The sequence below is a fragment of the Ascaphus truei genome, unplaced genomic scaffold (genome assembly GCF_040206685.1).
Source record: "Ascaphus truei isolate aAscTru1 unplaced genomic scaffold, aAscTru1.hap1 HAP1_SCAFFOLD_839, whole genome shotgun sequence".
NCBI classification, from domain to species: domain Eukaryota; kingdom Metazoa; phylum Chordata; class Amphibia; order Anura; family Ascaphidae; genus Ascaphus; species Ascaphus truei.
This window is the reverse complement of record NW_027457177.1, coordinates 1-13,936: the sequence shown is the minus strand read 5'-3', so window position 1 is coordinate 13,936 and position 13,936 is coordinate 1. Positions and strand designations below refer to the sequence as shown.

Sequence of the window (13,936 nt, the reverse complement as noted above, 5' to 3'; positions counted from 1 at the left end):
CCATTAAGCATTTTTATTCACCTTGATAAAGGGCTATCAGCCCGAAACGCGTAGGTGTCCTGTATTTTTGTTCTTTTTGATCCATTAAATATTTTATTGTGGGAACGCACCTCTGTGTTTATTTAAAGCTAATAGCGGTACCAGTGCTTCGTTTTTTTCTTCACCATATCTTGAGCTGTATTTGGATTGAAAACTGGTTGAAGGATAGACAACAGAGAGCTGTAATAAGTAGAACCTTTTCTGGTTGAGCTAAAGCTGTAAGTGGAGTACCTCAAGGATCATTTTTAACCTTGTTTACTAATGACCTTGAGAGTAAATTCTCCCTTTTTGTTGATGACACTAAATTCTATAAGGTAGTCAAATCAGAGCAGGATGCAAACGTTCTCCAGAAGGACTTGGATAGACTGGAAACTAGGGCAGGTAAATGGCAGATGAAGTTTAATACAGATAAATGTGAGGTTATGCATTTGTGAAGCAAGAATAAAACAGGCGACTTACAAATTAAATGGGGCAAAATCAGGTCAATCCTCGATGGAGAAGGATTAAGGATTCATTTGGTGATTCTTCTCTGCACTTTTTCTAGTTCCATAATGTCTTTTTATGGAGTGTTGCTCAAAACTGTACTCCATATTCAAGGTGTGGTCAATGCTATATAGAGGGGAATAATTATGCTAACTTTCCTTCCATCCATTCTCCGTTTAATGCAAGATAAGATCTTATTTGCCTTTGAAGCTACTGCCTGATATTAGGCACCATTGCTAAGCCGGCTGTCTACAAGGTTGTAGTTGGAGAAGAAGTGGCTCAGTGAGTAAATAACCTGGTTCAATTCCCGTCGTCGGCTCCTTGCGACCTTGGGCAAGTCACTTTATCTCCCTGTGCCTCAGGCACCAAAAACATAGATTGTAAGCTCTACGGGGCAGGGACCTGTGCCTGCAAAATGTCTCTGTAAAGCGCTATGTAAACTAGCAGCGCTATACAAGAACATGCTACTATTATTATTATTCCAAGGGCAGTACAAATTACACGGAGTCATCCCTTAAGGTTTAAGGAAAGGAGATTTTCCCAGCCACAAAGGACAGGTTTCTTTACAGTAAGGGCAATTAAAATGTGGAATCCATTACCCATGGAGACTTAGATAGCAGATACAACAGATGTCTTCAAAATAAGATTGGACATCTTTTAAGAAGGAATGGTATACAGGGATATACCAAATAACTAAACATGGGAAGGATTCTGGGAGTAAACTGATTGACATTAATGGGACGAAAACCAGGGGAGGGGGAGGAGAGGGGGGGAAAAGGAAGGGGATAAGGAAGGCTCCCGCATCAGCTAAAGTAGAGAGAGTAATGGATTAGTAGTAAGGATCATATACAGGTGCAAAAGGGGACAAGGGATAATGCAAACAGACAAACAAAAGATTCCCCCTTGAATGCACTCGGATAGATCAATATGTAATAATGGAGTATATTAAAATCCTTTTAATCAATAATAAAATAGTAGTTGTACAGAGGGGTGTGGTACAAAAATCCAGGGCCACCGCCTAATGACATACCAAACAGTCTTCCTAAACAATTAAATACGGAAGGTAGCTGAAAGGATCACTGCATCCAATCACATTGGTTAAAATGCCACGGTATACATTGTGAAATTCCTGCAGAGCAAAGTGCTATCCCATGGTAAGGATGCACTAATGTCTAAAAAATCACCAGTCTCTAATGAAATAAGGCTGCTGATGCTAAATCTGGAGGAATGAAGCGCATGACTGACTCAATGAAGCTTCCGGATGATCTTCAACCAACTTAATTAACACCACACACAAGGGCTACACCGCGATCTCCTCCTCTACGCGTTTCACCCTCTAAGATAGGGCTTCAAGCTTCCAACACGAAGCCCTATCTTAGAGGGTGAAACGCGTAGAGGAGGAGATCGCGGTGTAGCCCTTGTGTGTGGTGTTAATTAAGTTGGTTGAAGATCATCCGGGAGCTTCATTGTGTCAGTCATGCGCTGTAGCGCCGAAGTTTCTTCTCTTTCCTATACATTTCTCCTCTCCTGTTTTAACTCTGCTTTCTCTAAGGTCAAACAACACTACTTCTCACTCATTAAAACTCACAAATCCAATCCTTGCAGTCTTTTTTCTGTATTTGACTACCTCCTCCGACCCTCTCCTTCCACTTCCCATCAAGTCTTTGCTGACTACTTTAAAGGCAAGGTGGATGCTATCCACAAGGAGATTCCTTCGGTCCCTCCCCTCCTCTCTGCTTCTACCTCAATCTTTCTTCCACTTTTGATTCCTTTTCTCTGCTTACAAGTTGGAAGTTTTTAAGCAATCTTCTCTTCTCCCTCTACCACATGCCTTCTCGATTCCATCCCCTCACAGAACTCTTACTCCTGCCTGAGTCCCCACTCTCCCCCACATCTTCAATTCCTCCCTATCCTATGGCACTTGCCCGGCTTCCTTTAAGCAAAAGAAAAACACCCTATGTGCCTTACTAACTACAGCACTGTGGGCCTTATTCAGAAAGCCTCGATAAGGCCCTTATCGAGCACTTATCGACCAAAATGGCTACTCGTATTCAGATAGCCTCGATAAGTGCTCAATAACGGCCTGTATCGACGCAAAATTTTATCTCCATCCGAAATTCGCTGACTGAGCAGCGATCAGCCCCTTATCGACCATTTTCGGATGGTTGATAAAGTCGCGCGATTCAGAGACCCGCGAGTCGGGTGTCGCGGCCTATCGCAGCCCATCGCAGCCCTAAAAAACGATTTTCTCTACAAATCCAATTGACCACAAAATTGTTGGTCAATTGGTGGGGAGATGCCTCGATGAGCTGCGATATGTCGAGACTTAGAAGAAATCAGGCCCCTTTCCTGCCTCGGATTGATGCCGGGGGTCTCCGGAGCTGATAGCCATTAATAGCAGCTCCTGAGCCCCCCGGCATGCATCCGAGGCAGGAAACATGCATGTACAGCAACTTCATTACCTTAGCGGCTAACCACTAAGGTAATGAAGGGTTTAAACACCTGTGCCAGGCTTACTGTAAGAAACATACAATACAATGCAATACTGTGGCTACCGGGGGGGGTGTGAAGGGGGAATTTGGCCCTTAGTGGCTGTTTAGGCATTGCGGGGAGGGAGGTTGCGGGTGGAGTTAACCCCTTCATTACCTTGGCGGTTAATACCGCTAAGGTAATAAAGGGGTTAACTCAACCGCTACCCACCCGCAAGGTCTAAACACCCATCCTTAGGGCTAATACCCCCTTCACCCACCTGTCAGGCCTAAGCACCCACCCCAGACTGACTATACCCACCCTATACCCATTGAGTAGTGTAGTGGCACATCATACCCATATAATAATAATATGGGCATGATAAGCCTCTATAGCACTCAATGGGCACCCTAATGACAATAAATTAATACACAAGACACACAGTAATAAAACGTAACTAAACTCCAAAAAAACACACTTCACTAAATAAAAACAGTAGCCAGCTAATCCAATCAATAGGAGCAATTACAACATCAACAATGAATTAATTCAACCATTACCCAATCAAACCAATTAATCCCTAAACCAACTCAAAATGAATAGTAACACTAACCAATGTAAACAATGAATTAATCCAACATTAATGAATGTAACCATTAAAAGACAAATAAATAAATTAAAACAATCTCTGAAGTATCCATAAAACACATGAGCTAACATAATATAACATTAAGTACAAGCGAACACCAATCGCAAAGCTTTTATTACATTAACCAAAAACAAACAATCACATCCACATCAATAATAAGTGAGAAATGCCCCCCAAATATTGGCATAATAATGTATTAATCTGTACCCTAAAGAGGTACAGATTAATATATTATCAGTCAATGTGCCTCTGTAAGGAATCCACTACTGGCTTTGACTATAGCCTTGCAGAATCATGCAGTTGCAAGCTTCCTCTGGCAATAAAAGGCACATGTGCTGCCTCTCATTGCAGCTTCTGCCCTGTGCTACATCATTGGAGGAATACTCACACACCCTCCTCCTGTGATTGAATCTCCACCCTTTATATCCTGGGCGTTGGCACTGAACCAGTGCCGAGCATAACTATTCCTACCTTTAATGTTACTGGCTCAGCCACAAACCGCCCAGGCCTCTCTCCTAGTGTTCTTACCTTCCAAGTTCCTCAGTATCCAGAGGCCTGTCCTGGACGTCTGTGCTGAAGCGTTGTTGCCAGCACTGGTACCTGCTGCATTCCCTCCTGGCAGTGGCTACCCTTCCTTTCCTGCGGCCTGCTGCTATCTCCTTGCAGTGGCCTGCCCTGGACGTCTGTGCTGAAGCGTTGTTGCCAGCACTGGTACCTGCTGCATTCCCTCCTAGCAGTGGCTACCCTTCCTTTCCTGCGGCCTGCTGCTATCTCCTTGCAGTGGCCTGCCCTGGACGTCTGTGCTGAAGCGTTGTTGCCAGCACTGGTACCTGCTGCATTCCCTCCTAGCAGTGGCTACCCTTCCTGTCCTGCGGCCTGCTGCTATCCCCCTGCAGTGGCCTGTCCTGGACGTCTGTGCTGAAGCGTTGTTGCCAGCACTGGTACCTGCTGCATTCCCTCCTAGCAGTGGCTACCCTTCCTTTCCTGCGGCCTGCTGCTATCCCCCTGCAGTGGCCTGCCCTGGACGTCTGTGCTGAAGCGTTGTTGCCAGCACTGGTACCTGCTGCATTCCCTCCTAGCAGTGGCTACCCTTCCTTTCCTGCAGACTGCTGCTATCTCCTTGTAGTGGCCTGCCCTGGACGTCTGTGCTGAAGCGTTGTTGCCAGCACTGGTACCTGCTGCATTCCCTCCTGGCAGTGGCTACCCTTCCTTTCCTGCGGCCTGCTGCTATCTCCTTGCAGTGGCCTGCCCTGGACGTCTGTGCTGAAGCGTTGTTGCCAGCACTGGTACCTGCTGCATTCCCTCCTAGCAGTGGCTACCCTTCCTTTCCTGCGGACTGCTGCTATCTCCTTGTAGTGGCCTGCCCTGGACGTCTGTGCTGAAGCGTTGTTGCCAGCACTGGTACCTGCTGCATTCCCTCCTAGCAGTGGCTACCCTTCCTTTCCTGCTGACTGCTGCTATCTCCTTGTAGTGGCCTGCCCTGGACGTCTGTGCTGAAGCGTTGTTGCCAGCACTGGTACCTGCTGCATTCCCTCCTAGCAGTGGCTACCCTTCCTGTCCTGCGGCCTGCTGCTATCCCCCTGCAGTGGCCTGTCCTGGACGTCTGTGCTGAAGCGTTGTTGCCAGCACTGGTACCTGCTGCATTCCCTCCTAGCAGTGGCTACCCTTCCTTTCCTGCGGCCTGCTGCTATCCCCTTGCAGTGGCCTGCCTTGGACTTCTGCGCTGAAGCGTTGGTTCTCCCCGACGCTGCCCTGCGGTGAACTTCGGCCAGCCTGCTCTCTCCTCCTGCTGAGATCGGCGTCATGGGCCGAGGCCGCTCCTCGCGCAGAAGCCGCTCACGCTCCTAAGCTGAAGCGGGGAACTCCTGACTACCTGTTGCCGAACTCCTACTTCAATAACGACGATGCTGCCTTCTCCAATCCTGACCCTGCGATGTACGACTACGAACTGCGCACTTCGGATCAGTCTGCGAGGAGTAAGGTCGGTGATTATATAACTCCACCTCAGCCCCGCGGTCCAGTCCCGGTTTGTGGCGAGCATCGGCGTAACAGCCTCCCCCCAAAAATAAAAATCCAAAGAATACACCTGTAAAAAGAGACATTTACAAACATTGAATATCTTACTTACCATTAGAAGCGGTGGCCCTCCGACTCCCGGGGTAACAGGAAGCTCACGTACCTTGAAGGCCTCCAACAGCATCCGATGCCATCCGCCATGAAGATCCAGCTCAGGTACCCAAATCTTCTTTTTTCTTTCTTTACTCACCGTCTTCTATCTTCATCTGTCACCATTTCTTGTTCTTCTTTATCTTCTTTCTTCATCTGTCAATCCAAAAAACCCCATGTTAAATCCCAGCCGATGCTGTCTCGTCGGCTTCTTGGGCTCAAATGAGGCATCACGGCCTTAAATATGGCTTGTGACGTCACATTTACCCTCACAATGGTTAACAGCCACCTGATTGGCTGTTAAAACCATGTGCAGACTTTAATTATTTTTTTTGCCGTGACGTCACTTAAAGGGAATGATGCCAGCCAATCAGAATGGCTGTGCTTCATTTACCTTTAACATGACGTCGGTAAATCCAAGATGGCCGCTGTGTCACAAGGTATTTCAGCCAATCAGCGTGTGTCCCCGGACATAAAACCAATGTTGTTCAGCTCCGGAGACCCCCTGCACCTCTACACTATTAAAGAAATATATATTTAAATAAATAATTTTCGGGCGACATTTCAGCTGGGAGAGGCAGCTCTCAGAGCCGCTCTCTCTGCAGCAGATATGAATCGCCAGTTCAGGCCTTTTCAGAGGCCCGAGGCTCTCGCTGGCAGCAACTCGCCCGGTTTGGGCATTTTGCTATCACTGATAATCGAGCCTTTCTGAATACCGTGATAGCAACGCCCAAAAAACACTCATTTTAAATTCACTGGCGATTTTTTTTTGAACGTTCTCTGAATAAGGCCCTGTATCCTTTCTACCGTTTGCCTCCAAATTGCTAGAACGTCTTGTGTTCACCCATATGATACATTCTTAATTCCCATGCCATCCTGGACCCCTTACAATCTGACTTTCGCATAGCGCACTCAATAGAGACTGTGATCACTAAATTAGCCAATGATTTACATGAAGCCAAATCCCAAGGTCACTTTCCCTACTAATCCTATTCTATCTTTCTGCTGCTTTTGATATTATCACTTCTCCTTCATATTCTAAACTCTCTTAGTATCCGCAAAAAAAGTTATATCCTGGTTCTCATTATACCCCTCCCATCACACATTTTCTGTTTCAGTTGCTAACATGTCTTCGTCTTCTGTTGATGTTTGTTGGTGTACCTCAGGGTTGTTTTCTGGGAGCTTTTCTCTCTACACACTATGATTTGGTGATCTCATCAACTGTGTTGGCCTTAGGTCTATCCAGATTATACGCATATATATCTATCCCCCCCTAACCTCATTTTTTCAATCCAGTCCCAAGTCTCAGGTTGCTTCCTGGCTATATCCTTATGGATGGCGCGCCACCGCAATAAACTGAATGACTAAAATTGAGCTCCTCATATTTTCCCTTAAATCTGGCTAAACATCCATGTAAGAGACATGTGCAGAGGTACAACCAGGGGAACAGACTTGGAAAAATTAAACCATAGCTTTATTCAGCCTGTCACTTTAAACAACAGTTTAAATAAAAATAAACAGCCTATCCCTTTGTAAGGGCCAACTCGCATCCCTAGTCCCTATCTGCAGGGCTGGAAGGATAAGCCCCTTACTTTACCAATTCCAAAAGCAGTAATCTCAAAGCAGGTGGCCCTTCATGTCAGTCTCTGGGTCTGAGTCAGGTTGGTATCCGTTGAGGGTATCTGGGTTCGCTGCACCCTGGAAGAGAGGTCTAGTCCCTGGTGTCTTGATGTCAGCCCTCAATTCTTCTGGGTGCCCAAGGGTCTCTATGTCAGTTCCTAGCAGGAGGCTTTTCTAGCTTTCTGATAAGCCAGGTGGAGATTGGCTAATTGTCTAGCTACAATTAACCAGCTCCCTGCTGGATTCCTCAGACCACTACAGTACAGGCTTATATTGAAGTATCGTTAAAACAGGGTTATGTCCCTGTTACAATCCCCTTTCTCCATCACAGTAAACTGTACTACCATTTATCCTGTCACCAAAGCATGTTGCCTAGGAATAACATTTGACTCTTCCCCTTCCGTCTCCATTAATATTCACGGCATGGCCAACATTTGTCACTTCTTCCTCTATATGATTGCCAAAATTTGCTCTTTCCTCTGTCAACCTTCTGCTAAAACTCTAATGTATGCCACTATCCTCTCCCATCTGGATTATTGTAACATACTGCTAACAGGCCTCCCTGCCTCACAACTTTCTTCTTTGCAATCTATCGAACATTTTGCTGCTAGAATAAATTTCACTTTCTCCCAAAACAGTCTCTTCTCATCTTCTCCTAAAATACTTTCCTGTCTTCCCATCAAATTTCCAATTATCAACAAAGTTCTCCTCCTGACCTTTAAGGCTCTGCACTCATTTGCTCCTTCCTACATATCAGCTTTGATCCCTCGTTATACCCCCTCTCGTCTCCTGCGCTCTACTCATAACGATGTCCTCTCCACCTCTCACCTCTACTGCTCTTTCTCGCCTTAAACCTTTTTTCCTCACTGCCCCTTACCTGTGGAACTCCCTCACACTCAGTATACATTAAGACAAACCTTAAAACTCACCTCTTAAATAAAGCATTCCAATAGCCCGGACTCATGGCTACTGTCCCACACCCACAGTCGCTCCCACCAACCATTGTGGCCAAGCACTGCCCTCTACTGCATTGAAAAAAGGGACAATCCCGTATATATGGGACGTCTAGCTGCCCTAAACTAAGTAGGTTCAATCAAAAGTCAAAAGGTACTCATCCTACACAATATTCAGATATATTACACTACTTTCGGAAGCAGTCAGAACCTGGCATGATGCAGCCTGGCTCCACAAAGGGTTTTTTTTTTAATGGCTGAAAATGATTGTGGTACTGTATTCATGCAGCTATTTTCTTCACTTTTCTTTGGCTTCTACTATATAGGTTCTATAGCAAGTCCTGGAAATCATTTAAATCTATCCTTGATGTAAAAGTATTCAGGGCACAAGAGAGTGGGATGAGAATAAATAAATAAAAATCTACTTTTGAGTTGAGCAACTTCAAGACTAGCTTAATACTGTGGGTGCAAAACGAATTATTAGTATAATTATACTGACGCTGCAATAATTTAATACCAAAAATTAACCATGTCACTGGAATGATACTGGTCAACCTAAAACATGCCAAAAGTATGGAAATGCAGAGTTACGCAGCTAGGGACATATCATCGTCTTCTGGCTGTGATGACCTAGCTGTGAAAAGGGTTATTCACAAACAGATTGTGGAATGCTCAACACATAAGCAAGTAACTTTAAGCATGGAAGTAATAAGAATCCATAAATGGGAGTGCCCTTTAGGGATCAGAATAACTATGCAATCTCACCTATAATCAAATCAACTGGTAGTATCCCACTTGGCACAGTAGTAAGGTATACACACAATAAAGTGTCCGGACACATACATAATGATGTAGTGTAATGAAATGATGACTGAGATATATCTCAAGGACTCACGTATAGTGCAGCATCCTTGGGTGGTATTCCACGTCCTCAGGTACAGGTGTGCTTCTGTCTTTAATCAGGTACAAAAACAGGAACCAAAAAGACACAGCACTACTTCCCAATGGAATAGATCAAAAAAAGGAGGGCGTTCCCAAAGTGAAAAAAGGCTAATTTGTTAGAATCATGAAGAAAAAAACAGCATACACAGGCAGGAGTTATAGTTTACATTTTTTTTTCATTAATGAAACTTAGTTCAGCACGGTTCCAAGAAGAGGTAAGGCATATAGCTCAGTCTAGATGCACCTTTCTCCAAGTGATTTCAAATGGGATTTTAGATTTGTTGTAATAGATTTACCAGCGTTGTTATTGGCTACATTTGAGTATGTGACAAGAAAGGGTCAAATATGTGTCTGTCTCAAAATAACACGTTTGTGCTCTCAAATAATGTAAGGATACTGATATCAGTGGGTGCAATTATCTAGGAGTGTTTATACCAATCCTGAAAATCTGACCTCCAACCAGTATGGTTCATACAAAGGACAAGTGCATTTTGTTACCAATTACTGGTCAAAGTGTGATGGTCTCCACTTTCTACTTAACCCGTTTGCTGCCCTATTATCCTATCCAGAGGGCTGGGAATCTGGAGGCCCTTGTGACATATATTGTACATCATGACCTTCGTGCTTGTTATCCTGGGGTGGTAGCTATCAAAACATGACCTGAGCAGAAGAGGAGTGTAACCCTCCTCTTCTATTTACCCGACTTTCCGGAAAAGTCCATGGCCCTTCGGTGCCTGGCTGGCACCCACGGGGGTTAAAGAACAATTGATTCCTATTTGGAAACCTCCCTCCCTTTCTGTTTCCTAAGCAGAAATATTGTATAAACCATTTGAATAAAATGCTGCCTTAGGCTGAGTCCCCGCTGGCGCTGAGCTCGCTTGGCGCTTGGTGCTTGGTGCTCTTACCTTCTTCTATGTGAATCAGCACATCCCCTCTCCCGCTGTGCTCGCGCGCTCATGCGCGTGCACACACGCTCTCCCAAGCGTTCTGCTTGGAGAGACAAGGGAGAGATACTTTGGTGCTGAGAGCAGGGTCACATGACCCTGCTCTGACAAATGGGAAGAGAGAGGGGGCGTGTTCTACTGTCCTGTCACACACACACACTGACACTGAACTCAGCAGAGAGAAGTGGAAAGGTGTGGGGAGTCAAGCGGACAGAGAGGGGGGCAAACGGACAGAGAGGGTGGCAAATGGACAGAGAGGGGGCAAGTGGACAGAGAGGGGGGCAAACGGACAGAGAGGGGGCAAGCGGACAGAGAGGGGGGCAAACGGACAGAGAGGGGGGCAAGCGGACAGAGAGGGGGGCAAACGGACAGAGAGGGGGCAAACGGACAGAGAGGGGGCAAGCGGACAGAGAGGGGGGCAAACGGACAGAGAGGGGGGCAAACGGACAGAGAGGGGGGCAAACGGACAGAGAGGGGGGAAAACGGACAGAGAGGGGGGCAAACGGACAGAGAGGGGGCAAACGGACAGAGAGGGGGGCAAGCGGACAGAGAGGGGGGCAAACGGACAGAGAGGGGGGCAAACGGACAGAGAGGGGGGCAAACGGACAGAGAGGGGGGAAAACGGACAGAGAGGGGGGCAAACGGACAGAGAGGGGGCAAACGGACAGAGAGGGGGGCAAACAGACACAGGGGGGGCAAACAGACAGAGGGGGCAAACGGACAGAGAGGGGGCAAACAGACAGAGGGGGGGCAAACGGACAGGGAGGGCAAACGGACAGGGGGGGCAAACGGACAGGGGGGGCAAACGGACAGAGGGGGGGCAAATGGACAGGGGGGGCAAGCGGACGGTGGGCAAACGGACAGAGGGGCAAACGGACAGGGGGGGCAAACGGACAGGGGGGGCAAACGGACAGGGGGGGCAAACGGACAGTGGGGGGGAAAACGGAGTGGTGTGGTGGGGGGAGTGGGGGAGAAGGGAGAGAGAGAGAGAGAGAGAGAGGGAGGTAGGTAGAGAGGGGTGGAGGGAGAGAGGGGGGGAGGAGGGGAGAAGGGGGAGAGAGAGGGGGGGAGAAGGGAGAGAGAGGGGGGGGAGAGAGGGAGGGGGGGAGAGAGAGAGAGCATAATCCTCCGGAGACAGAGGAGCCCAGGGAAGACAGCAGGGAACCCACCGCTGAGAAACACATGCACCTGGCGATACTCAGGTCCTTCTTTGCTGCAGGGGAGAGGGGGAACCAGCAGAATGTTTTTAAATATCCTTTGGGCCATGCATTTGTAACCTTTATAAATGTCCTAAAAGCAGTGAGGGGGTTAAACTACCAGTTTAACATTGTAACAGCAATTATAGAGAATTAGTACATCGGTATTAAAAATATTGTGTTCTTCTATAAGATTGGCAGATCCTATTTAACGATTTGCAGGGTGATTTACAGTATGCTGTCCATCACGTGGCTGCTATGAGGCCTGCAAGCAATGTTCTGTCTTCCTGGCAGCAAAGCACCGGGGTCCCGTAGTGTGTATGTCACGATTGTGTTCATGAAGCAAGGTGCTTTGTGCCACCTTGGGCTGCTTTTGGTTCCTTGTGTCATTCAGAGGTATTCAGTAAGCAGAGCTCCTCCATAAGACACCCTCTGGAACCAGGTGGCTCTGTATGTCCCATTTAACGAAATGTTTTATAAAGTAGCACTGCTTAGTGAACATGGCAAATAGTCATGTGGGACAACAGGAAAAGTTATTGTAGCAGACAGCTGCGTGGTAATGTGAGAGCGGAAGAATTAAAGCTGTACCTGCATTCTCCTCCGACTGGTTAAAGCCACAGATCTGACATATACTGCGGACCCACTTGTTCATCTCTTCCTCCCTTTCAGCCACCAGATAGAAGGTTCGATCACTGGTCTTGATGTCAAAGATGTAACTGCCCTGCAGTTCCTTCTTCTTGAAGGTCAGCCCGGTGTCCACCTGCTCGCAGCAGCTTAGGTTGATCACCCGGATGGGTTTCTTAGAGTGGTCATTCTTATAATATTCTAGGACATCTAGGTCTCCGCTCATCCGGCCATAACGCAGGATAAACCAGCGCTTCTTCCATGCCTGAAATAAAGACCACAAACAAGGGACTTCTCAATGTATGCAATACTTAACATGAGTTACAGGTAATACGTTGTGGTTACAGAAACAGCAAGAAAACAGCGCAAAAGATCTCATAGTGAAATATGTATTTAAAAGGGAAATTTCAATCAGCAGGTAATGTATGCGCGTACATAAAATATAAAATATATCAGCTAGACATGTTATGGACATGTTATCACACTGGAACAAACCGCTGGTCCCACACCGATGGGATGGTCCCACAGCCCTTAGCCTGGATGGAAATCCTCATCCTCCTCTCAGTGGGTTGCTGGTTCCTAGCGTCTGTAGAGATTAGTTTGCAGCCACCTGCGCCCGTCCGCTCTTCTGATGTCTAGAGCGTTTGTGCAGAGACCCCTCCGCACCAACGGCAAACGCGTGATCAGCTAATAGTTTTGCTGATATACTTTATATTTGATGTAAGCATACATTACCTGCCGATTAAATTTTCACTTTTAAATACACTATGAGATCTTTTGCGCTGTTTTCTTTTTGTTTCTGTAATAGCTTCATAGGATATTGAGCCATCCTATATAACCAGCAGCAGAATCTCATGTTTTATCCTAACAAAGGTTTAATCACTATTTTTTATTTATTTATCACTGTATGTATGTATAAAAGCACATTCCATCCCCGTGTTAAGTTTCCATATGTAGCTAAAAGTTCTAGGTGCCATATTGATCCTAGAGATATATAGATTTGTTGCAGATTGCGATACCTTTTCGGGGACCGCCATGAGAGTTCTTCAAAGGTGAAATTATAGTGTAAAGTTTTTAAAACCTTCATAGTACACTTGAAGACGCCTGTGAGGTTTGGAAGGTTCTGGCCACTGTAATGTCATCTTTGAACAACTCACATGTTCCCTCATAAGGTATCACAACCTACAGTACCATCCGTCTACATAAGTCTCTCAATGGTGTTATATTAAGACTCTAAACGTATAGTCACCCTAGCCTTGAACTACAAAACCACTGCCGCTACACTTAATACTACTATCTTCCAACAAACCCCTCTTCAATTTCCTAATGTTTCCTGCACCAATATAGTATTTAATTCCATTTAGTCCAATGTCAGATTTTTAAAATAGTTATTATATATATATATATATATATATATATATATATATATACATACAGGTAAACCCCGTTATAGCGCGCCCCGTTATACCGCGAAATCGGTTATAACGCGGTTTTCACGTGGCTCCCGTTTAAAAAAAAATGTAAAAAAAAAAACTGCACACACTGCACACACACTGCTCAGAGCACACTGCACACACTCCAGCACTCACTGCACACACTCTACACTGCCCACACTGCACACACTCTACACTGCACACACTGCACACACACTGCTCACAGCACACTGCACACACTCCCAGCACTCACTGCACACACTCCACACTGCACACACTGCACACACTCCACACACTACACTGCACACACTGCACTGCTCACACTGCACACACTGCACACACTACACTGCTCACACTGCACACACACTACACTGCACTCGCTGCACACACTCTACACTGCACACACTGTACACTGCTC

At 46.2% G+C, this 13,936-nt stretch overlaps 1 protein-coding gene across 1 annotated transcript in view; it reads right to left on the bottom strand.

The window, feature by feature from the left end:
- The window catches only part of LOC142486397 (OTU domain-containing protein 7B-like), a gene marked incomplete at its 5' end in the record, with an annotated part of 46,844 nt that extends 34,494 nt beyond the window's left edge, over positions 1 to 12,350 (bottom strand). Inside the window, one exon of the mRNA XM_075584991.1 lies at positions 12,050 to 12,350. Within this exon, the coding sequence (XP_075441106.1) occupies positions 12,050 to 12,350 (301 nt within the window). The remainder of the gene's footprint in view (positions 1 to 12,049) is intronic.
- Positions 12,351 to 13,936: the final 1,586 nt, after the last annotated feature.